Source organism: Quercus robur, chromosome 6 (genome assembly GCF_932294415.1).
Source record: "Quercus robur chromosome 6, dhQueRobu3.1, whole genome shotgun sequence".
In the NCBI taxonomy this organism is placed as follows: Eukaryota; Viridiplantae; Streptophyta; class Magnoliopsida; order Fagales; family Fagaceae; genus Quercus; species Quercus robur.
In genome coordinates, this window is record NC_065539.1 from 8,593,925 (window position 1) to 8,620,111 (window position 26,187).

The window sequence follows — 26,187 nt, forward strand, 5'->3', positions numbered from 1 at the left end:
TATTTAACAGTAATTTAGGCCTATAATGATACTTACAAATTTTTTTATTTGTTAGGGCTAATTTAAATATCTCCAAAGAAGTGAAATTACGATCCCCTCTTATATTTTATGAAGTTGGATTTGCTCAGTTTCAAAATAGTTGTTCTTTATTTATCTTTTTTGATAATCAAAACAATTGTTCTCTATGTGCTTATGAAAATTGAAAATTAGTTCGTGTTTAAGAATATTTTCTTGATACCTTATAAAAAATGGATATTTATCTTTTGACTTTTTTTGGTAGCTTATATATCCTCTTGAAAGAGTTGAAGACTTAATGCCAAAAAGTGGTTGTCAAAGATGCTCCTTGTTTGGCCAATTTTGTGAGGCTAATTAATTTGGTAATGAGGTCTATTATTATTATTATTATTTTATTTTATTTTATTTTTTGTTTTTGTGAAGGAACCTCTTGTAGTATTTGAGGATGTGAGTTTGGTAGAGAGGTCTATGAGCAGTGTGACCTCTTGTATTATTTGAGGATGTGAGTTCTTAATGTGAATGCAATCAAAGCATGCCATAGTGGAGAATAACCAATAACCAACTATGGACTTCATTGCAATCGAACATGTTCTTAATAAGTGTCTCATTTGTAAAATTTACTATAAGTTATCAAATGGTTAATTTATTTTTGTTTTTATTTTAACAAAGGTAAGTAAAATCACAAAGTTAATCACCAATAACCAATCAAATTAATTTCATACGTAATAAGTGTCTGTTTGTGTGAGAATCCCCATTTTTTTTTAAACTTTAAAAAGAATAAAAGAATAAATCTAATTTACTAAGAATAGTTATATGAGTTTAAATCTTTTAGTAATTAAGAAAAATGTAATATTATGTACAACGTACAATTTCATAACATGAACGGGAATGATTAGTCTAGGAACGTACAATTTTCAAAATATTTTTCACAACATTTAACATATAATTTGTGAAGAGATATTTTATGACCATAACTAATTTTACATGTATTTTCACAATTATATAAATGTGGATGATTGTGAGGGGTGGTTTTTGTGAAAGTGACGACTGATCTCATTGCACCCATGAAACATCATTTCTTCTTGGCTAAGGATCCATAAGTTAAGATTTCGTCCAACTTAAGATGCAAACTAGATAAGTAAGATGAACAGTACGTAAATTACTTAATGCAGGAGGGATATTTTTTCTTCAATTATTTAAAAGGAAAATAATATAGGGTCTTTATGAATTTGATGTGTAAACAACACTCTCACTTTCCTATTTAACTTCCTTTAGTTTTCATATATATATATATATATATATATATTTTTTTTTTTGGGTAAAATGCAAAACTGATTCTCTAAGTTTGTTCAAATTTCATTCAAGTTTTTTAACTTTGTTTTCGTTCATTTCAATTTTTTAAGTTTCAGATTTATTCAATTAAGATATTTCCGTTAACTTTTGTTAAAAATTTTTGAAAAAAAAAATCTGGAAAGTATTTTTCAATCATTAATTGATTTTTTTTTAATTTAAAAAATTGAAAAATTAACCACAAAATATAACAAAAGTTAATGGAAAAGCCTTACTTGAATTAGTTTTGTATTTTATTCTTTTTTTTTTTAGCTGTTGTAATAAAAAAAAAAAAACAATTCCTTCAGTTATATCTAACTTCCTTTGCAATGGATATTTTTCAGTGGGACCCTTAGAGAATAGTCCAAAAAATTCGAGATTTTTTTTCTTAGAATAAAATTATTGTGAGATAAGCAAAGTTTAATACTTTTTTTGAGAAGGAGCAAAGTTTAATACTTGGTAGTCGGCAAAAACAGTTTAGCTTAGCGCCTTAGAGCATCTCCATCCGGATGCTATATCTCATCTTATTTTACCATCCCAAAAAGCTACTTTATCAATTATACCATATTATTTTACAATACATCCAACATCCCAAAATTCTATTTTTTTTTCCAGTTTATTTAAAATTATTATTTTTTTACTTTTTCTTTCTCTCTCTTTTTCTTTTCATCTCTCTCCCTCAACCTTTGGCACAAGAACAGATAAGAAAAAAAAAAAACCAGCAAGGTCTCTCTGGGTCTAAAACATCACCACCACCGTAAAACCACTGTCACTCACATCGCAGCAAACCCAGCACACCACTAGCTAGTAACCACCACGCCACCGCCATGCCAACCACCAAAACCCATTAAAAAAACCACCAAACCCACCACCAAGAGAGAGAAAAAAAAAAAAAAAAAAAACACAAAGAAACCGCCAAAAATCACAACCAACAACCACGAGAAACAGCCACTACAAAAACCAGCAAAGGGAAAAGAAAAAAGAAAAAAAGAAAAAAAACACACACACACACACACACGCACAAAGCCGAACACAGAAACCCACGGCAAAACCACCACATCAGCAATCTGCAAAACCCATGGCAAAACCCACTTTAAAGACCACCCACGGCAAAAGCATAACCCCCATGGCATCGGTGATCTGCATGGACTCAATGTGTGAGTTCCGATCTGGCTTGGTGATTCAAAGAGAAAAGTGGGCTTGGTGATTCGGTGAGAAAGAGAGAAGCTTGTCAATGGCAAGAGAGAGAGAGAGAGAGGGGATGAGAAAGAGAGAAGGAAGAGAGAGAAAAGAAAGAGAAAAAATGAGAGAGGAGAGAGAAATTGCGAGTTAAAATGGGTTGAGAGTATTAAAAAAATATTTTTTTTATCCCATTCAGCTACAGTACCATCTTACATTTGAGATGGTACTGTAGCTATATGTCAAAAAAAATTTGGCCTTCCCGTTGCTGGGATTTTTTGGGCCTGTATGCCAAATGTATCTTACATTTGGCATATGCAAAGCTGGCTGGGGATTTAGGCATTTATTAATGAAAAATCTTAGAAAATTTTTAATATATACCACCGTGGTCAACAAGGCGGTAATTGCACCTGTCTTGTTCTTTCAATTTTTCCTTATGTTTAAAAAGTCATTTGGAAATATATTGTACTTCTTTTCAAGAATATTTTCATCATTTTTCCTCCTACTCACGAGGTAATAGTTATTCAGAGCAAGATTAAGACTTGAATGAATGGTTTGGGAAAAAAAAAAAAAAAATGAAAGGAGAGGAGTAACTTGTAATCATAAAATTGAAAATATTGTAGTTTTTTTTATTGTTGTTGCTAAGTCTAAAATATTTTTACAAAGATCTAAAAAAAAAATTGTTATTGACAATTTCTAATGGTAAAAAATTGTTATTAAAAAAAAGTGAAAAATATATATAAAAAATAAGATTCAAAATGAACAAATTCATATATAGATAAAACTATGTCTTTGTTTGAAATAATGTAATCAAGTTTAATAGAAAACTATTAGTACATTAATTTTTTTTTTAAAGTAAATTGATTCAAGTCAATAAATAAATAATATGAAATTAGACAACATAAAATTAGACATTAGAAAATGGGCAAGTGGGCCATCTACTTATGAGAAGTGCTACCGCTACATCCCCTGCACTTTTATAATAAATTATATGTGGTAACTTGTTACTGGTTTTAATTTGAAATCACTATTGAAATTACTTTTTTACCCACTATTAATAACCAATAACGACTAGTCACTTAGAATTTATTGGAAAATTATTGTGGACATAACAATTCTCATCTTGTTGAATCAATCCACTTGGCTAAAAAATGCAGCTAATTTCAAATATTTTATTTTTTAAACTAAAGACGTCGCCATTTTTTTTTTTTTTTTTCCATTTTTAATCACTTAATGTAAGGACTATTTTGACACAGCATCAAAATGTTGAATATTAAAGTATTAAACCGACACATTCAAAACATTATGAATCATTTTGACATATAAGACAAATGAGAAAATCATAAACATAATTTGGCCCAAATTGATAATATCTCAAATATGCATCATCACAGGCGACACTTACAAAAGATTTCCTTGACATTGAATTCCACCCACATATATATCGTGGGCGACATTTACAAAAGACTTTCTTGACATTGAATTTCACACATATATACAATTAGATATTTATAGAGGGTAGAGACACACACCTGACACCACACATATTACTTTCACACAAAAATCCTAAACTGCACAAATTCTCCACTTGACTAAAAAAGGAAAATGGGACCCACCTGTTACAAATATCCCATTGATAAAATGCTAGCATCATAATAAGTTACAAAAATTTTTCTCCAATAGGATGTGAGTGGTAAAAGTGTAGACTCATATTGACTTATCATTTTTTATTCATCACTTACAATTTGTCATGTGACGAGTTATAATAAAAATTATGTTAGTTTTTGTGGTCTACATTGTAAAAATGCTAAAACTACAACTTTTATCATGACTTGCCCACATGACAAGTTGTGAGTAATGAAATAAAAGTGATCGGTCAATACACCGAAGTAAAAAAATTATAGCAAAAGTTATGATTCTAGCCATTCAATTTTTCCTTTCGTTTAAAAAGTGATTTGGGAATCTATTGTACTACTTTTCAATAATATTTTTGTCATGTTTTTCTCCTACTTATGAGATCAAAATTAAGACTTGAACTGAATAGTTAGGGGGGAAAAAAAACGAAAGAAGAGGAATAAGTTGTGATCATAAATTTGATAAAATTGCTTTTTTTTTTTTTGGTTGCTAAAACTAAAATATTATTACACCGATTTTTTTTTTTTATTATAAAATTGTTATTGACAGTTTCTAATGGTAATAAATTGTTACTAAAAGATAAGTGAAAAATATATATAAAAAATAAGATTCAAAATGAAGATATATATATATTTTTTTTGAAACACAAAATGAAGAAATTCATATATAGATAAAGATATTTCTTTGTTTGAAATAATTTAATCAAGTTTATAAGAAAATTGTTAGTACATTAATATATATATAAATATATATATTAAAAAAGCAACTTGATTCAAGTCAAAAAAATAAAGAATATGAAATTAGACATCATAAAATTAGATATTATAAAATGGGCATGTGGACCATCCCTTGAAGAGAAGTGCTATGTCCACAATATTTTTATAATTCTTTCACAACAAATCATATGTGAAAACTTGTTACTGGTTCTAATTTGGAACTACCAATAAAATTACATTTTTACCTACTATTAATAATCAATATCATCCAGTCATTTAGAATTTGTTGTGAAAATATTATAAATATAGCATTTCTCATCTCATTTAGCCAATCCACTTGATTCAAAAACCCAACTAATTTCAAATATTTTATTTTTTAAATGAAAGACGTGTGATAGCCTACATGGTTGCTTAGGTAGCATAAAAATAAACATTTTAATATTTATGTTAGTCACGCCATTTTTTTATGTAATTTAGGAAAAAAATGTAGAAACTATTTTGACACAATATCAAAATATTAAAAATTATAATATTAAATAAATGGACACGTTTGAAACATTAAAAATCATTTTGACATATAAGGCAAACAACAAAAATATAATTGGCCCCAAATTGATAATATCTTAAGTATGCATCACCACTTGTCAAAAAAAAAAAAAAGTATGAGGCAACATTTAGAAAAGACTTCCTTGACGCTGAATTTCACACATATATACAACCTATTCATTAGAGCGTAGAGACACGCCACAAACCACACATATTACTTTCACATAAAAATCCTAAACTGGACAAAATCTCCACTTGGCTTAAAAAAGGGAAAAACTCACATACTACAAATATCCCATTCAAAAAATGGTATGTCACACAAATTTAAACAAATTATGAATTATTGCAGCAACTAACCACATGTCAACTAACCATATGAACCCACCACTTATAACTTCCCAGGTGAGTGATGGCCAAAATTACTTTAAGTTTTTTGTGGTCTACATTGCTCACAAAATATCTTTCTTTCCAAGTTGTCCTGTCAACATAATATCACAAAATATCTTTCATCTCCGTGTTCCTTCCAGAACGTTTTGTATAATCCTAATGTCTATATATATGTCCCAACTCTCACTCTTCTTAGTTATTCCAATAAACACCACCCATTGCTTACTTATATCTACTGCAACACAACTAAGTGAGAAACAAATAGTGTCTTTTTTAGTGTATTCCATTACTATAAAATAAGACCCTTTTGAGATTTAGCTTTGTTTTAGAAATACATGGATGTTTTAAGACATTTCTCAAATCCACAGTACATCTAATGGGGTAGATGGGGTTTGATATTTGTTCCACGGAGTTTGAGAGTGGTAGTGCCCGTATGTTGAACTTGTTAGACAAGGAGGTCATGTTAGCTTCTCAGAATCCTAAGAAACGAGATGGGAGAAAGAAGTTCAAAGAAACAATATACTAGTGTATCGTGGAGTGAGGAGGAATAATCCATAGAAATGGGTTTGTGAAATACGTGAGCCAAATAAGAAGTCGAGGAGTTGGCTTGGGACTTTCCCCACCGCAAAAATGGTAGCGCGTGCACATGATATGGCAACGATTGTGTTTTGCGGCTAGTTTGGGTGTCTAAATTTTGCTGACTTGGTGTGGCGGCTTCTAATTCTGGCTCCAACGACGGCGAAGGATATCCAGAGGGCGGTAGTAGAGTTGGCCAAGGCATTTCGGCAGGCGAAGTTGGATTGAGGTTTTTGGTGGCAGTAGCAACAATATTAGTGGAGATGGTAGAGGAAGGTATGTTTTTTATAGATGAGGAGATGGTTTTCGGCATGCTAGGGTTGTTAGCAAAATCCCACTTTTCAAACCTAAACCCAAATCAACCAATTAGCAAACACGCTATAGGAAATTTTCAATACTAGCATTTATTAATAGAAATTTTCTAAACAATGTGTATGTCCATTTGTTTTTTGTTTCAATGAGCCATGTTAGTTTTATTCGGATTGAGATCAAGTGCAATAGGTATTGCATTGTATGCAATTGCTTTTAATGGTTGATATTGAAATTTGAAAAAAAAAAAAAATTTAATCTCAACCATTGAATAATAAATATTAAAAAAAAGTAAAATATGTTAAAAGTTAAAATGTAAAACGGTAAAAAAATTTGTGAAAGAGGAAAGGCAGTAATTGTACGTCTTGTTCTTTCAATTTTTCCTTACGTTTAAAAAGCCATTTGTGAATCTATTGTACTACTTTTCAAGAATATTTTCATCATTTTTTTCTCCTACTAACGAGATATTAGTTATTGAAGAGCAAAATTAAGACTTGAACAGAGGGGAAAAAAAAAGAAAGAAAAAGAATAAATTGTGATCATAAAATTGAAAATATTGCAATTTATTTTGTAGCTAAAACTAAAATATTATTATACTGATTTTTTTATATAAAATTGTTATTGACAATTTCTAATGGTAATAAGTTGTTATTAAAAACAAGTTAAAAAATACATATAAAAATACAAATGAAGAAATTTATATATAGATAAAGATATGTCTTTGTTTGAAATAATTTAATCAAGTTTAAAAGAAAACTATTATTACATTAATTTAAAAAAAAGTAACTTGATTCAAGTAAAAAAAAATAATAAAGAATATGAAATTAGACATTATAAAATGGGCAAATAGACCATCTTTTGATGAAAAGAGCTATGTTTACCACATTTTTATACTACTTTTGCAACCAATCATATATGGTAACTTGTTACTAGTTCTAATTTGAAACCACCAGCAAATATGTTGTAAATGTGTTGTATAAATGTTATGGATATAGTATTTCTCATTTTTTTCCAGTCAATCCACTTGGCTCAAAAATCCAACTAATTTCAAATATTTTATTTTTTAAACTAAACACGTGTGGTAGCCTAGATGGGTGTTTAGGTGGCATAAAATTAAATACTTTAATATCTTTGTTAGTCATGCCATTTGTTTTTTTTCATTTATCACTTAATTTAAAGATTATTTTGACATAATACCAAAATGTCAAAGATTAAAATCATTAAATAGATACATTTGAAATATTAGGAATCATTTTGACAAACAAGGTAAATGACTAAAACATAATTTGCACCAAATTGATAATATATTAAGTATGCATCATCGGCGGCGACATTTAGAAAAGACTTCAATCACGCTGAATTTGTACACATATATACAAACAAATATTCATTAGAGAGTAGAGACACACACCGCACATTCTTTCCTTCTTTTTTTGATAATCACAGACCACACATTCTACTTTCACACAAAACACCTGTACTGGAAAAAAAGGAAAAAACACACCTGCAAAAAATATCCCATTGAGAAAATGGCAGGCCCCAAATATTTGCGCGTAGAATTATGACTTTTGTTACAATTTGCTCATGTAACAAGTCGTAAGTGATAAAATTATGGATCAATCATTTTTATTCTACTACTATGACTTGTCATTTGAGAAAGTTGTGGCAAAAGTTACGGTACTAACTTTTTGTCAAAAATTTACACAAACTTTTGCTATAATTCTTCCTATGATGAGTTGTAAGACCCACCACTCACATGTTGCCATGCCGTGAGTTATGATCAAAATTGGGTGAGTTTTTGTGGTCACCAATCACCATCGGTCACAAAATAATCTTTCATTTCAAATTGTCGAAACAGTGGGAACAGTACTTCACAGCCTGTCAACTTAACACCACTCTCCGGATTCCTTCCTTTAACGCTCTGTATAATCCTATCGTCTATATATATGTCCCAACTCTCACTCTTCTTAGATACTCCTTCAACAAACACATACGCCACTCTTTGCTTACTTGTTATATCTACTGCAGTCTGCAACACGACTGACTGAGAAACAAAGAGTTTTTTTCTAGTGTATTTCACTCCTATAAATTAAGTCCATTTTGAGATTTAGCTTTGTTTTAGACATACATGGATGTTTTAAGACATTACTCTGATCCACAATATCTAATGTTGTCTGATATTTGTTCCTGGGAGTTTGAGAGTGGCAGCGATCGCATTGTGAACTTGTCAGACGAGGAGGTCATGTTGGCTTCCCAGAATCCTAAAAAACGAGATGGCAGAAAGAAGTTTAAGGAGACAAGACACCCAGTGTATCGTGGAGTGAGGAGGAAGGACCCGTGGAAATGGGTTTGTGAAATGCGTGAACCAAATAAGAAGTCGAGGATTTGGCTTGGGACTTTTCCCACAGCAGAAATGGCGGCGCGTGCACATGATGTGGCAGCTATCGCTCTCCGCGGCAAGTCCGGGTGTCTAAATTTTGCCGACTCGGCGTGGCGGCTTCCAGTTCCAGCATCGGCAGCGTCAAAGGATATTCAGAGGGCGGCTGCAGAGGCGGCTGAGGCATTTCGGCCCGCGGAGTTGGATAGAGTTTTTGGGGATGAATCGAGATGGAAGTTTGAAAGTGCAGAGGCGGCAGCTGTGGTTGTGGCAGCCGCAGCAGTGGCTGCTACAGAAGTAGCGGTGGAGATGGAGGAGGAAGGTGTATTTTTTATGGATGAGGAGGCGGTTTTTGGCATGCCGGGGTTGTTGGCAAATTTGGCAGAGGGGATGTTGTTGCCTCCACCTCATTGTTATGATGGAGATGACATGGGAACTGATACTGACATGTCCTTATGGAGTTACTCAATTTGATTGAACTGAATTAAGCTTAATAGTATTGAGCTTAATTCAGCACCTTCTCATAAAAAAGAAGCAGCTTAATTTAGCATATAGAATGATTGCGAAGCCATATTGAACAAAAGAATTATATTCCATTTTCCATTATGTATGGTATAATGGACATTTTTGCAAAATAAGTTTGTACTTCAATATTTAATCTACCCATTTGGGGCATTTACATCAATCTATGAAAGAAAGTTGTTCAACGTCTTATTTTCATTTTTTTTTTTTTAAATAAATTTCATCCAAATTTCTAAGAACGAAAAAAAAAAAAAAAAAAAAAAAATTAGCCAACCATTTTTGTCTTGCATACAAGTTTCAGCTGAAGAAGGAAGTGAATCAGCAGAAGAAGGCCACGGAGCACCCAATTCGTTGAGAGAGAGGGAGAGAATTATAGATTATTGTTATAATAAATGGAAAGAGAACAAAAGTTTGTCAAAACAAAAGCCTGAAAGAATAAAGTAAAAGGAAAAACTCGAAGCCTGGAGTTTGTAATCTCTGTTGTTTCGTTCAACATCATTCTTCCTGACTAATAAAGATTTTATTTAAAAAAAAAAACATTAAAAATAATGACATATTTAATATGGCAACAAGGCTGGTATCAAATGTTCAAAATTAGAGTCTTTTGGTCCAGATAATTTCTTCTTTTAATTGACTAGATGCACTCTGAGGTTGCAGAGACCAAGAATACCAGCAAATAATACAGTTAATCGTGTTTGTTGGCTTGAGCTTCAATATGCTGGCTTGCTTCTTTAAAAGACAAAATCTCCTGCATGAGGGAGGCTAGCTTCGCGACATTCTCTTGATGAATGTGATCAGGAACCTTTTTTTGGTAGCCAAAAGCACTCACTACCTTGGACAGCCTATCATGTTGCCTGAAAAATAAAAAAATTTAACCATCAACAGGCTGCAACATACAATGCCGCGTATAAGAATAAAAGTACTGAAATATTTTAGAATCGAATTGGAACAATTGAAGCTGATATGTGTTGAAGTGGGCCATGTGTGGCTTGAATTGCCACAAGCCCACGTCCACTTTAAGTCGGTCCCTTTTGACCGAATTTCACAAGGAATAACAATTCCAAAAGCAGCCGACTTTGACATATATATATATATTTATATATATTATATTTGTAGTGTAGCCGTGAGAGATTCAAGAAAAATTCCAATTAACCTAGTGAGCAAGCCGCATGAGAGAAAATAGAGAAAAGAGAGGCAGTCAGCTTCTATTCTTATTTTTTATGTGAGAGAGTGCTAGGGTGTAATTGGGATTTGGGTTTCTTGAGAGTGTTCTTGTGCACTATTGTATTTTTCCTGATAATAGTGAAATCCTTGCAACTCCGTGGACGTAGTCAAATTGCCGAACCACGTAAATATTGTCTTGTGCGTGTGATTATTTTATTTGGCGTGTGTTTTCTCTATTTGTTTTGTTTCTCACAGGTTGGGAATTTTTGGTTAAATTCCCTACAACTGGTATCAGAGCCTAGGGTTAGGTTTGAGTGAGAGCAATGACAGAGGAAGCAGGAAAGGCGTCTGGAATAGAAAAGTTTGATGGCACAGACTTCGCATATTGGAGGATGCAGATTGAAGATTATCTCTATGGGAGGAAATTGCATCTGCCTCTTTTGGGGACAAAACCTGAGGCTATGAAGGCTGAGGAATGGGCTCTTCTTGACAGACAGGTACTAGGAGTTATCAGGTTAACTCTGTCTAGGTCTGTTGCACACAATATTGTAAAGGAGAAGACCACAGCAGATCTGATGAAGGCTTTGTCTGGTATGTATGAAAAGCCGTCAGCAAACAATAAGGTGCACTTGATGAAGAAACTGTTCAATCTGAAGATGGTAGAGAATGCATCAGTAGCACAACATCTGAATGAATTTAACGCTATCACAAATCAATTGTCGTCTGTAGAAATTGACTTTGATGATGAGATCCGTGCACTGATCGTTTTGGCTTCTTTGCCAAACAGTTGGGAGGCAATGAGGATGACAGTAAGCAATTCTACAGGAAAGGAAAAACTCAAGTACAATGATATACGAGATTTAATTCTGGTTGAGGAGATTCGCAGAAGAGATGCAGGTGAATCCTCAAGATCTGGTTCTGCCCTAAATCTTGAGACAAGAGGCAGAGGTAATAACAGAAATTCAAATCGGGGCAGATCAAAATCCAGAAATTCTAATCGGAACAGAAGTAAATCTAGATCAGGCCAACAAGTACAATGCTGGAATTGTGGGAAAACAGGTCACTTTAGGAATCAATGCAAAAGTCCTAAGAAGAAGAATGAAGATGATTCTGCTAATGCTGTAACAGAAGAGGTACAGGATGCATTACTTCTTACAGTAGACAGTCCACTTGATGATTGGGTTTTAGATTCAGGAGCTTCGTTTCATACCACTCCACACCGAGAAATCATACAGAATTATGTTGCAGGTGATTTTGGTAAGGTGTATTTGGCTGATGGTTCAGCCTTGGATGTTATGGGTATGGGAGATGTTCGGATATTGTTGCCTAATGGGTCTGTTTGGTTACTGGAGAAGGTTCGACATATTCCTGACCTAAGGAGGAATCTGATTTCTGTTGGACAACTTGATGATGAAGGGCATGCAATACTATTTGTTGGTGGTACTTGGAAGGTTACAAAGGGAGCTAGGGTATTGGCTCGTGGAAAGAAAACTAGTACTCTGTACATGACCTCAAGTCCAAGAGACACAATTGCAGTTGCTGATGCAAGTACTGATACAAGCCTATGGCACCGCAGACTTGGTCACATGAGTGAGAAAGGGATGAAGATGCTGCTGTCAAAAGGAAAACTACTAGAATTGAAGTCCATTGATTTTGACATGTGTGAAAGTTGCATCTTAGGAAAGCAGAAAAAGGTGAGCTTCTTGAAAACTGGTAGGACACCGAAGGCTGAAAAATTGGAGTTAGTACACACTGATTTGTGGGGGCCTTCTCCGGTTGCATCCCTTGGAGGTTCAAGGTACTATATCACTTTTATTGATGACTCAAGTAGAAAGGTATGAGTTTATTTTCTGAAAAATAAATCTGATGTATTTGAAACATTTAAGAAGTGGAAGGCCATAGTTGAGACAGAAACAGGTTTAAAAGTAAAATGTTTGAGGTCAGATAATGGAGGAGAGTACATAGATAGAGGGTTCATTGAGTATTGTGCTGCACAGGGAATTAGGATGGAGAAGACCATTCTTGGGACACCACAGCAGAATGGTGTGGCTGAGCGCATGAATAGAACTCTCAATGAGCATGCTAGGAGTATGAGGTTGCATGCTGGACTACCAAAAACTTTTTGGGCTGATGCTGTTAGCACTGCAGCTTACCTTATAAACCGAGGACCTTCAGTTCCTATGGAGTTCAGACTTCCTGAGGAGGTTTGGAGCGGTAAAGAGGTAAAGTTTTCACACTTAAAAGTTTTTGGTTGTGTTTCTTATGTTCATATTGATTCTGATGCTCGTAGTAAACTTGATGCAAAGTCTAAAATATGTTTTTTCATTGGCTATGGTGATGAGAAATTTGGCTATAGGTTTTGGGATGAACAAAACAGGAAAATCATCAGAAGTAAAAATGTGATATTTAATGAACATGTTATGTACAAGGACAGGTCAACTGTAGTGTCAAATATTACAGGGATAGATCAAAAGAAATCTGAGTTTGTCAACTTAGATGAATTGACTGAAGGTACTGTCCAGAAAAGGGGTGAAGAAGATAAGGAGAATGTAAATTCACAAGTAGATCTGAGTACACCTGTAGCTGAAGTTCGCAGATCTTCCAGAAACATTAGACCTCCACAGCGTTATTCACCCACTCTAAATTATCTCCTATTGACTGATGGTGGTGAGCTAGAGTGTTATAATGAAACCTTGCAAGATGAGAATTCAAGCAAGTGGGAGTTAGCCATGAAGGATGAGATGGATTCCTTGTTGGGGAATCAGACATGGGAACTGACTGAATTGCCAATAGGAAAGAAGGCTTTGCACAACAAGTGGGTATATAGAATAAAGAATGAGCATGATGGTAGCAAACATTACAAGGCCAGATTAGTTGTTAAAGGGTTCCAGCAGAAGGAAGGCATTGACTACACAGAGATATTTTCTCCAGTTGTGAAGATGTCAACAATCAGACTAGTACTGGGAATGGTGGCTGCAGAAAACTTACATCTTGAGCAGTTAGATGTGAAGACAGCATTCCTTCATGGTGACTTAGAGGAAGACCTTTACATGATTCAGCCAGAAGGGTTCATTGCTCAAGGACAAGAGAATCTAGTCTGCAAACTGAAAAAGAGCTTGTATGGCCTAAAACAAGCTCCAAGACAGTGGTACAAGAAATTTGACAGTTTCATGCATATAATTGGGTTCAAGAGATGTGAAGCTGATCACTGTTACTATGTTAAGGTTTTTGACAATTCTTACATCATATTACTGTTGTATGTGGATGATATGCTTATTGCAGGGTCTAGCATTGAGGAGATTAATAATCTGAATAAGCAATTGTCCAAACAGTTTGCAATGAAGGATTTGGGAGTTGCAAAGCAAATCCTTGGTATGAGAATCATTAGAGACAAGGCTAATGGTACATTGAAGCTTTCACAGTCAGAGTATGTGAAGAAAGTTCTCAGCAGGTTCAACATGAATGAAGCTAAACCAGTGAGCACACCCTTGGGTAGTCATTTCAAACTAAGCAAAGAACAATCACCGAAGACAGAAGAAGAAAGGGACCACATGAGCAAGGTGCCCTATGCCTCAGCTATTAGCAGCTTGATGTATGCTATGGTGTGTACAAGGCCAGACATTGCACATGCAGTGGGAGTTGTGAGCAGATTCATGAGTAGGCTTGAAAAGCAGCATTGGGAGGCAGTCAAGTGGATTCTGAGATATCTGAAGGGTTCATCAGATACATGTCTTTGCTTCACAGGTGCAAGTTTGAAACTGCAAGGTTATGTAGATGCTGATTTTGCTGGTGATATTGATAGTAGAAAGAGTACTACTGGGTTTGTTTTTACTCTGGGTGGTACAGCTATATCATGGGCTTCAAATCTACAGAAGATTGTTACTTTGTCTAATACAGAAGCTGAGTATGTTGCAGCAACTGAAGTTGGAAAGGAGATGATTTGGCTACATAGTTTCTTAGAAGAATTGGGTAAGAAGCAGGAGATGGGCATTCTACACAGTGACAGTCAGAGTGCAATCTTTCTTGCCAAGAATTCGGCTTTTCATTCAAAGTCGAAGCACATACAGACAAAATACCACTTTATCCGTTACCTTGTTGAAGATAAACTGGTAATACTTGAGAAGATTTGTGGATCTAAGAACCCGGCAGACATGTTGACTAAGGGTGTCACTATTGAGAAGTTGAAGCTGTGCGTAGCTTCAATTGGTCTTCTAGCTTGAGGACAGGAGGATGAGTTGCAGGGATGAGGGATTGTGTTATGGAGGTATTGTGGCTGATGTTTGCAGCTTGTGAGCCCTTAAGGGCTAAGGTGGAGCTGATGGAGGAGTTTGCTTGTGTAGCTTGATCAATTCAAGCCAAGGTGGAGATTTGTTGAAGTGGGCCATGTGTGGCTTGAATTGCCACAAGCCCACGTCCACTTTAAGTCGGTCCCTTTTGACCGAATTTCACAAGGAATAGCAATTCCAAAAGCAGCCGACTTTGACATATATATATATATATATATATATATATATATATATATATATATTATATTTGTAGTGTAGCCGTGAGAGATTCAAGAAAAATTCCAATTAACCTAGTGAGCAAGCCGCATGAGAGAAAATAGAGAAAAGAGAGGCAGTCAGCTTCTATTCTTATTTTTTATGTGAGAGAGTGCTAGGGTGTAATTGGGATTTGGGTTTCTTGAGAGTGTTCTTGTGCACTATTGTATTTTCCCTGATAATAGTGAAATCCCTGCAACTCCGTGGACGTAGGCAAATTGCCGAACCGCGTAAATATTGTCTTGTGCGTGTGATTATTTTCTTTGGCGTGTGTTTTCTCTATTTGTTTTGTTTCTCACAGGTTGAGAATTTTTGGTTAAATTCCCTACAATATGATCTTTCTGTGCCTGGCAGTAAAGCGGCCTCAAAGTCACCATTAAGCCTTCTCATTTTCAGGATATAGCCCTTCTATTCTAGGATTCTAGAAGATCATTGCATAATCTTACTAATAAAAACTACTCTTAATGCTATAGAACCAATGGAAAAGCAGTACATTGTCTTTTCAGGTTTAACGTTTTAGTTGTACCTATTTAAAAGGCTTAAAATCAAGAATCTACTGTAATAGTTAGGCATATCTTGATCAGAGATAATACAAATTCAGTTCAGTAGATGCTTATAAATAAGTTTACTCAACAGCAATACCTGAAACTATTGAGTCACTCATACACAAACAAAAGTTGATCCAAAAAACAAATGAAGAGGATTTTTTTTTTTTTTTTTTAAGATTGATTCCATGTACCTTTTCCATCTTTCATTTGAAAGTGACCTGAGAGATTTCAATGCAGAATCTACAAGATCCATCTCATATTCCACTGTTTCATTTGTCCTGCCCTGAGATTGAAACATATACAAAAGAGTAAGAATATTCCTTGGAACAGCTATATGGGAAGAGTTTTGAAAGATGTACAGTCCTCCAAGTTTTTCACCCAGTCCAATCATCCTCTATCGCAACAATTCCTATATGAAGCAAAAGGTGGAAACGAAAATGCAACATCAATGAGGTTTTTGGGTTAATTTGCTAATGGAGATGAGGTTGAACGTGAAATAAGGAACACATGACACATTTTCTAGTGTTAAATCAGCAGTGAACCGCACTGTGCCTATATGAGTCACCATCACTGATTCCCCCCATTTGGTAATTTCACAGTGACATGTGTAATGGAAGCAATAGTGGTGAGGAACTTGGTTGAATAGACCATGTGATCAGGTACCCCAATATCAATTATCCAATCATGAGTTGTAACATGAATTGTATCTACCTTTACCTTTTGAGAACTAAAAACTGAATGCTCTAAAAACTGCCAGTGAATTCAGCAATGCCAAGAGCTGCTGATACTGTACCTCAATAGCTGTGGAAACATTGTTGGCTGCAGCTAGCTTGAGAACCATAATTCTAATTTGTACCTTTTGCCACATAAAAACCATGTTATTGCAATTCTTCCATGAACTATAGGTTGGATGTAAGGAATCTTTAGGCTCTGTGATAGATCCTGTTGAGATTTCAGTCCAGAGTGAAAGTACAAAGGAAAACAACTCAGTCAAGGAGAAACAACAAAAAAGGAATTGCAGCACTGAAGAAACAGGGCAAAACGACACAGAGTATATGAGAAGAAGAAGAAAGGGAGGCTAAAAGGAAACGGTCGTTGTACTTAAGTGATTGCACGTGAGAGTGATTAAGTAGTTTACAGTTGTTAATTACTGATTGATTAGGAAAATAGTTTGTTAAGAGTTAGTTGGAATTAGTTTTCTCTTCTACTTTCACTGTAATGTGTATGTAAGGCACAGCCTTAGGTAGTAAATTAATCAACCCATTCATTTTAATCAACGTAGCTTCTAGAGTTTTTCCCTTTTAACAGATCCATCTATAAATCCTACTTTTTTTCTTTGCATTTAAAGCAACAATCACCGATCTACTCCAAGTATTATAATTATCTTCAGTTAAAGGTAGAGCAACCAAGACAAGCCCTGGATTATCACCACTTGGCAAGTGAAAAGGACTCAAAAGTGTCTTCTCCAAATGGAGTACTGGTAGAAGAAGATGAAGATGCAGATAAAGACATTGATAGATCTTAACAGAAATCAATCAAAAGGTGTTCAGAGTAATGTCACAAACCACAGCTTCAACGGCTAGCACAACCTTCTTATATCTAAAGAAGAACGGTGTCATTCTATTTAAAAACAGTGATGTAATTGTATTTAGTGAACGCTGTCATCTTTGCTCTTCTTTGATTAATTGTTTCTTAGAAGAGGTCATTAGGTAGTTATGACAATTAATCCTTTCTTGATTTTCCTCCACTCTTTACGGATCAATCCCGAGATTTACGGGATCTCAGTTGAGCAGTTATTGATTTCCTTGTAATATATATATATTGTACATCAAGTGTAATGAATAGTTATTGTGAACATTCTTCCAGAATTCTCTCTTCTTTCCTCATCTCTCTCTCTGAACTCTCTCAAATTTTCTTGCTTCTCACTGTGTGAACACCATTGTTATAGTCTTTTCAAGCTTAGTTTGATTCTTTTCATGGTATTAGAGCAGCAATCGATCCCAGCATCAATGGCAGAAACTACTTCAGTTTCAACTTCTACTACTGTGCCTTCAACCTCCACAACCTTGCCTTCAACTTCTACATCCACCTCGATCAATCTCACTTATCAGCCTCTGTTATTACTGTCGAATATGTCAAACATGATAGTCTTGGGTCTAATGCATCATGATATCGATAATTGTTAAAATGTGGATATTTTTTTTCTTCATTTTTATGTATTGTTTGTTGTAACATATTGTAACATATACAGACACCATATGATATAAATTTATGAAAAATTATAAATATACATATATAAATTATATATTTTTTAAGAAATCAAACATATTCAACTAATAACTGTTTTAATTATAATTTATGCTATAGTATTAGAAAAAATTAACTAAATAAATCAAATAAAAATATATTTATAACATTTATATTCAAAATTATCAAAGGTAAAAGTATTAATACTTAATATATAGGAGTAATCCAATAGCATTTCATCGGAATACATCCCATCATTTCACCTTAGTAGTCCTATGCGTAGTTAGTACTACAAAGGAAAATTTATAATATTGATGGTCTTGAAAGGAATAAGAGATTTGTTTTTTGGTTTTTGTTTTTTTAATTTTGGGAATGTTGAGGACCGATATTTTTTTTATGATTATTTTTTTGCGTTTTCTTTGCGACAGGAAATTGAAACTGTGTTGTTAGTTACGCCAAATTTAAAACGTGTAAAAGCATTCACATTCAAGTATCTAAATATAATACCCATTTTATACTTTTAAAAGCTACTTTATCTATTTTACCACTCCATTTTATAACTCACCAATATCCCATTTCTTATTTTTCAAACTCTATTAATTTATTTATCATTTCTCTCTTTTCCACTCCATTTCTATTTTTTCCTCTAAAATAAACCAACCAATATAGTAACATCCATGATCCAGCAAATCCACACCTAAACTTGCAAGCAAGCCCACCACTGCCGAGCAACCCAATTACATGCTCTAGGAAAACTTTAGAGCTTGGGCTTGAACTTTCGAAAGAAAGTTTATAAGCTTAAGTTTTAAACATACCCAATAATTTTTAAAACATACCCAACATAAATATAACATGGAAAAATGTGAGAAAAGTGGGGTGGGAAAGAAGAATAATTAATTTAGGTATTGTAATTTGACTAAGGTGGTGAATTTTGGGAAGGGAGAGGAGTGAATTGCAAAGAGATATTGGGATTTAGTTTTTGGTAAATATTTAATTTAGGGGCTGAAAAATTATTTGAGAGAGAGAGAGAGAGAGAGAGAGAGAAGAAGAAGAAGAAGAAGAAGAAGAAGAAGAAGAAGAAGAAGAAGGAAGAGGAAAGAATGAAGGTTTTTAGGGTACACTAGTCACCACCAGGCATTGGGTTGGTTCAATAAATATTTGTATGTGTGTTTCTCTATTTTATCCCTTTAACTAGGTTGGGAGAGATGGGATGAAAATTGGGTATGCTTCATAGGTTTTTTATGGTGAGATTGGGACTGATGTAGATAATTAATGTTTGTTGCTAGAGTCAATAGAGGTTGATTGTTTCAAGTCATTGCCTAGAACCAGTAAACACATTGTGGCACTTCTTATGTATTTACCTTTTTTTACACAGGCATGAATTTTTCATTGTTGAATTGAGTTTTTAATTGTTTCAGGTCATTACCTAGCCAGTTAAGACATTGTGGGGCTTTTTATGGCTAACCATTTTTACCTCGACATAAATTTTTCATTGGCTTAGAATAAGATTTTCATACTTTCTTATTTCTTTCTTCAATTTTTTAAATATAATTTTAGTTTCTTTTTAATTAATTCCAAAGACCCCAAGTGCTCAAGTCCAACGCAAGATCTAGACATTCCAAATTTTTAATATAGCTAGTTTTTCTGACACAACAAGATCAAATTTCAAATGCTTCTTGATTTTTATTTTGAGATTTAATAGTTTATGTTTCAGGCTGTATTTGGCTCAATGTAAAGTGTTTTCCGAATGTAAAATTTTTTTCAAGTGAAAATATTTTTAGTTGTTTGGTTGTGTTATGAAAAATACGCCGAAAAATGATTGGGTGTTTGGTTTGCATGTAAAATGGTTATCAGAAAATGTGTATAAGCTGAAAAATACGCTGGACAGTATCTTGGCTAGAGCCTCTCTCTCTCTCTCTCTCTCTCTCTCTCTAAAACAATTTACACTCCCACCCCCTCTATATTCCGTTCCACAACAAGATCAAATTTCAAATGCTTCTTGATTTTTATTTTGAGCTTTAATAGTTTATGTTTCAGGCTGTATTTGGCTCAATGTAAAGTGTTTTCTGAATGTAAAATTTTTTTCAAGTGAAAATATTTTTAGTTTTGGGTGTGTTATGAAATATACGCCGAAAAATGATTGGGTGTTTGGTTTGCATGTAAAATGGTTATCAGAAAATGTGTATAATCTGAAAAATATGCTGGACAGTATCTTGGCTAAAGCCTCTCTCTCTCTCTCTCTCTCTCTCTCTCTCTCTCTCTCTCTCTCTCTCTCTCTAAAGCAATTTACACTCCCACCCCCTCTATATTCCGTTCCACCCAAACACCCTGTCAGGTGTAAACTATTTTTCATATATGTTTTCACTCGAAACAAACACTGCCTCATGAGTTTTTCTTGTTTCCCTGTTTTTTCCTATATGAATTTATCAACAGGTGGACTACCAAAGACCAAGCCCAAGTTTCATCTAGTAACATAGGATGAGCCATGTTTTACCTAAATGTTTCAAAATTCTTTGATTACAGGTAGCCAAATTCATCCAAACTCTTATTCCTAATTTCCTATGCCTGGAGCCAATCCAAATGACCCAAGGGTAAAGGAGTTGGAAGAGGTGGAAAGCAAAAGGTTGAAATCGACAAAAAGGCTGTCATCTTGGTTTGCCAAGAACTCTTGGGTGGACTGGGCTTCCTGGTGTTACAAACAGTAGGGTTCATGAGGCTCACATTTTGGGAGCTTTAATGGGATGTTATGGAGTCAATTTGCTTCTACCTTACTTCAATATACTGCATGGCGGGATGCCGGGATATACATTCTTCCTTAGGCCAAAATGGCCAAATACGATTGTTTACCGAAACATATATCAATCTACTACTGTTTTGAAAATATATAGGGATTTATCACATTTTTAAAACTTGAGTTTGTGAAACTCAAGTTTGCCGTGTAACTCGAGTTCCATAAACTTGAGTTTTTACTCGAGTACCCAAAAAGTGGTACATCCCTACATATTTTTGAAACAGTGGTAGATTGATATATATTTCAGTAAACAGTGCTATTGTGACATTTTGGCCTTCTTCCTCATCTTAATTTGTTTAGTAAGAGTTGTAATTTTAGGCTACAACAAAGTTTGTAGTCAAATTTTGTCTTTAGACTTAGGTCCTGTTAGCAATATATTAGGCACTTACAAACAAAAAGGAAAGTTTAATAAAAGGCTACAACTAAGTTTGTAGCCAAATTTTGTCTTTAGACTTAGGTCCCCTTAACAATATATTGAGCACTTATAAACAAAATGGAAAAGCCCAAGAAAATTTTTATCAAACTAAAATATGGAAATAAATATAGCTTGTAGCATTGATAATTAGACTATCATGCAACAATTTCAAAATATGAAAACTCATAAAGATAATTGTAAAATTTTATGTGTTTGCGTGTTTTTTTTTGTTGTCAAATATATGAAGTTTTCTTTTTATTAGATTTTGTATAGTTTAAATTTTATAATAATCAAGTTTAAAAAAATTCCTAAAATTGCTATTTTCCAAACTCCAAAGAACCTTAATTCAACGGCCCAAAACTTGGGATAATATGGAATTCAACTTCTAAATCTCCCTTTCTTCTATATATATATATATATATATATATATAATCTAAACCAATCCCCCCTTCCCACACCGCCCCCACCACCCATCCATATATATATATATGAAGTTTTCTTTTTATTAGATTTTGTATAATTTAAATTTTATAATAATCAAGTTTAAAAAAATTCCTAAAATCGCTATTTTCCAAACTCCAAAGAACCTTAATTCAACGGCCCAAAACTTGGGATAATATGGAATTCAACTTCTAAACCTCCCTTTCTTCTATATATATATATATATATAATCCCCCCTTCCCACACCGCCCCCACCGCCCACACCCCCACCCCCCCAAATTATGTAACCCCAAAGCCCAAAATATAGATGCTGCTTTCTATAAGACTATAACGCATTCTTGAGTCTTTTTTTTTTTTTTTTTTTCTTTTATTTAAAAACCGAACTCTAACATCATTCTCGCCCTTCTGGATCACAATTACAAGTTATAAATGAAGTTTTGAATTGCACTATTGCCCTCTTGTTGGTGTGCTCTTTATGCAAATTGAATTTGGGTTGGATTAGAGGCTTTTAGAGCTCAAGTTATACATAAAGATAAACCCAATGTTTTAACAATAATTTGGTGTGCTCTTATCTCTTTGTGTTCTGTTTTTCTGAAAGATTCTGTTTTTTTTTTCTTTGTTTGCTGATCAAGTATACTTGTTATTTGGATTCTGTGATAGATTTTATGATCTGGGTATGTTGAAAGATGGACTTTTTTTCTTTGGTTTAATATATCTAAGCAAAGATTGTTAATGATTGTGACCCCTGTTCTGGGTTTTGGAGTATGGATGTTGAATTTGCTTGCTTGGTTAATATTGATCGGGTTAATTTGACTCTTAGATGAGAGTTTACATGAATAGGAGTTTCTCTTTTCATGTTAAAATTCTTTTCTTTTGGGGTTTCTGTTGGGTGTGGGATTGGAATATCCTTTTCCATGGGGTATTGGTATTCTTCTCTTCCAAGTTTTCTTCTTTTTGGTGAATGATGTTTCTTTAATCAGTATGTTTTATTTAGATATATGAACTCTGTTGTGCCTTTTTTGTTCTTTTAGAAATTGTGGGTATCTTGAATTTGATATTGTGGAAGGATGTATAAATATATTTGCTAGGAAATTAACAAACTTTTGGTATCATTCTCTCTTTTTCAGAAACTTGAGAGCATCCATAATGGCTGAAATGTTTAATTGTACTAGCTGATAACTTCTTGCTTTGGAGATGATGATGAAGAATAAAATGTATCAAAACGTTTAACTCTTGGACAAATTTGGTCTTTGTACAATGTGGTTGTTGATATCTTTTCTCTTAAACAATAATTGACATATCGGCAGTTTATATGCGGCCTCTAATTTATTAATTTATAGGTTTGAGTTTAGAGATCAAAGAAAGTGTAATTGTAGTAATATACCACTTTTGCTATACATCAATATCATAGCATATCATTTCAACAATTGTGAATTTTTGTGTGTATATATATATATATTTTATGCATGATTGTGGTTTTTTTTTTTTTTTAAATAAAATAAAATCTTATTTTGAGGGTCAAGAGATCCCTTAAATAACCTTATTTATCAAGGGTTGTAAATATAAATCTTTTAAACCTGGGTAAAAAGTTATTTAAGGGTCTCTTGACCCTCAAAATAATATAAGAGCACTTGTTTTGAGGACCATGAAGGCCTTCAAAATTTCCTTTTCAACGGTATATGTTTTGAAAGTTACCAAGGGTCAATTGAACTCTTAAAATAATTTTTTTCAAGGTTTTTAATTTTTTTTAAAGGGTTTTGACCCTGAAAAAAGTCATATTTGTTGTAGTGGTATAACATAACCAAAAGATGGCTGACATAATCAAGTCCTATAATCCAAGACCCCAGCAACAAAAGGTATTAGAATCCTCTCCAATTTGCGCTGGAATTCCTACTTTGCGTTTCAAACCTGCAAGAAATTAATTAAAATTGGGTAGAGGATTTGTATTGGGCAGGAAGGATATACGTAATTCTTTCTGTATCCATCACAGGATTTTCGATGCCTTATAGGCAGGGGCAATTGCCCCCCTGACCTTCTCAATATTTCTCAAATAGTAGTAGTACTAATGTAGTAAAAAGGTTATTTGTCCCCCTCCCACAAAGGGCAATGGATCAACTTTTTTTTTTAGTTGTTACATGTATTAGCTTGTCAGAAAGAAGCCAATTTTATATTCACATGTCAACACACTTATTAAATGTTAACTACACAAAAGAGGTGGATAAAAGGTCTACATATTTTTAAAAGCATTCAAGGTGTTGAGGTAGTTATAAAACTTCACACGTAGATTGCAATTTTCTTAATATTTGTACATTGATTTATTTTTTCAATTTATTTTAAAGTGTCAAATTACATGTTTAAAATTGTGTGTATTTAGATTAATCCTTGATTTGATTGTTATTAGCTATGAATTAATAATTTTTACTTTTATTTTAATGCTATGAAATATGTAGTTGATTGAGATTCTAGAGATATCCAATCATAATAGTGAATTTTTTAGACGTATTATTCAGTTCTCTTTGTGTTATTTCCATTATTATTGTGTTTGCACTAACATTTAGTAAGTGAAGCCTAGTCCGTTATGCTTCACAACACGACGCCATGATGAGTTTCAGTTGTTAGAGATAGGGTATTTCTCTTAAATATTTTTTGTAATAGCAAAGATATTTATAGAGTTTCTTAGGATTGGAATCCCAAGAGTTCAATTATATAGCTCTATAAATATCCTCTGGAGAAATAATATGTCCACAACATATTATTAGGGCAAAAAGGTAATCTTAGTTTTAGGTTAAAATTTAAACTAATAACAACTAACCACCTATGATTTGTTGTGAAAATATTATGGACATAACACATCATAGTCTCTGTGATTATGTTTTGTTTTAAGCTCAGAAATATATTTTCACATAGTACTATTTAGCTTTTCTGTCTCTACTTGCCTTCCATACTTTTCCTTTTCCAAGCTTTTTTTCATTCTTTCACATCCCACACAAAGTTTGATCCTCTGCAACCTAAACCACATCCCCCAAATCTTGAAGTAAATTATAGAGTAGAGTAGATATGATCAACCTCAACCTCAAGCAAAAATCAAATTAATACATCTAAGAGAACGTTAACGATATTAATCCATCATTAATTCTTCATGATTTTGAATTTTAATGATATATAATACATGTTCTGTTGAAGAGTAGTGAACGATAAATGTGAATATAAGGGAGAGTGAGTCTTTTAAGGGTAGTGTTTATGATGTTGATATATTTAAGAGTAATTTAGACCTAAAATGATACTTACAAAATTTTCTATTTGTTAGGGCTAATTTAAAAATCTCCAAACAAGTGAAATTACGATCCCCTCTTATGTTTTATGAAGTTGGATTTGCTCAGTTTCAAAACAACTGTTCTTTATTTATTTATTTTTAATAATCAAAACAATTGTTATTCATGCGCTTATCAATATCGAAAATTTGTTAATGTTTAAGAATATGTTCCTGATACCTTATAAAAAAATGGCGAAAATGCATTTTTGGTCCCTACATTTTGGGTCGATTCTCAATTTGGTCCCTAAATTGATTTCACTCCTAGGTCAGTCCCTGATTTCAGAAAATTATTTTTATTTTGGTCCCTGCCGTCAACCCAGTAATAGAAAATGCATACGTGGCAAACAAAATACTCTGTTTGCTGACGTAGCTAATAAAAAAAAATTATATTTAACATTTTTTAAATGCCACGTCAGCATTTAAATTAATAAAAAAAGCCAGCTCAGAAAATTAAAAAAAAAACCTTAAATCTAGTTTAAACTAAAATCATTTCCTAGAAAATAAAAAATCATTATCTTTTTAATTCTTTAACCTCATCAGCTTAAAAATAAAATCCCTACACTATGAATGACGAATCTCATATTCTCTCTCTCTTCACGCTCAATGGATAGAATCTCTCACTCTCCACTGTCCATGGCCGGAGCTCACTCAACCTTCTTTCTCCACCACGCGCCAAAGCTCACAAGCAGACCAACGGCGAGCAGATCAAGCTTCTTCTCCCTCTCTCTTTCTACAAAAATCTGGTCAGAAGTTCTCTCTCTCTTTCGGCTTTCTCTTTGGGATTAGGGTTTGATCTAGGTTTAGAGAGAGATGGGTCGAGATCGATGGTAGTTGATGTTGATACAACAGAACCCTCACCGGAGGAGACTGAGACAACGACGGAAGATGTTGAATCTGAATCGGAATCGGAGTTGAAGTCGGCTTCTTAACCGTCACATTAGATCTAATCAAAGAGTCAAGACGATCGAAGAAAATCCACAATGAAGTCAGGGTTCCATTAGAGAAATAGAGTTTCTCGTGGTTAAGCTCCATGTAACAGCGGCCCCAGGCGTCGATGAGTGTCGACGTGGCGTCCTCTCTCCAACAACCTTCATGGACAGGTAACGAATGCGAGGATTACGGAGTAGCAGCGTTAG

The 26,187-nt window shown here is 33.7% G+C and overlaps 2 protein-coding genes across 2 annotated transcripts in view; both read left to right on the forward strand.

The window, feature by feature from the left end:
* The first annotated feature begins 6,016 nt into the window (after positions 1–6,016).
* LOC126732601 (dehydration-responsive element-binding protein 1A-like) overlaps positions 6,017–26,187 on the forward strand; it is a 28,427-nt gene continuing 8,256 nt past the window's right edge. The window contains exon 1 of the mRNA XM_050435546.1: positions 6,017–6,264. Coding sequence (XP_050291503.1) covers positions 6,193–6,264 — 72 coding nt within the window. The 5' untranslated portion in view covers positions 6,017–6,192. The remainder of the gene's footprint in view (positions 6,265–26,187) is intronic.
* Positions 7,401–9,789, forward strand: LOC126732598 (dehydration-responsive element-binding protein 1B-like). Its single transcript, XM_050435544.1, has one exon. The coding sequence runs from the start codon at positions 8,821–8,823 to the stop codon at positions 9,541–9,543; it is 723 nt and encodes a 240-aa protein (XP_050291501.1). The 5' UTR covers positions 7,401–8,820; the 3' UTR covers positions 9,544–9,789.

Excerpts from the sequence above, each read along its gene's own strand:
- LOC126732598 (XM_050435544.1), top strand. The coding sequence starts at position 8,821 with ATGGATGTTTTAAGACATTACTCTGATCCACAATATCTAATGTTGTCT.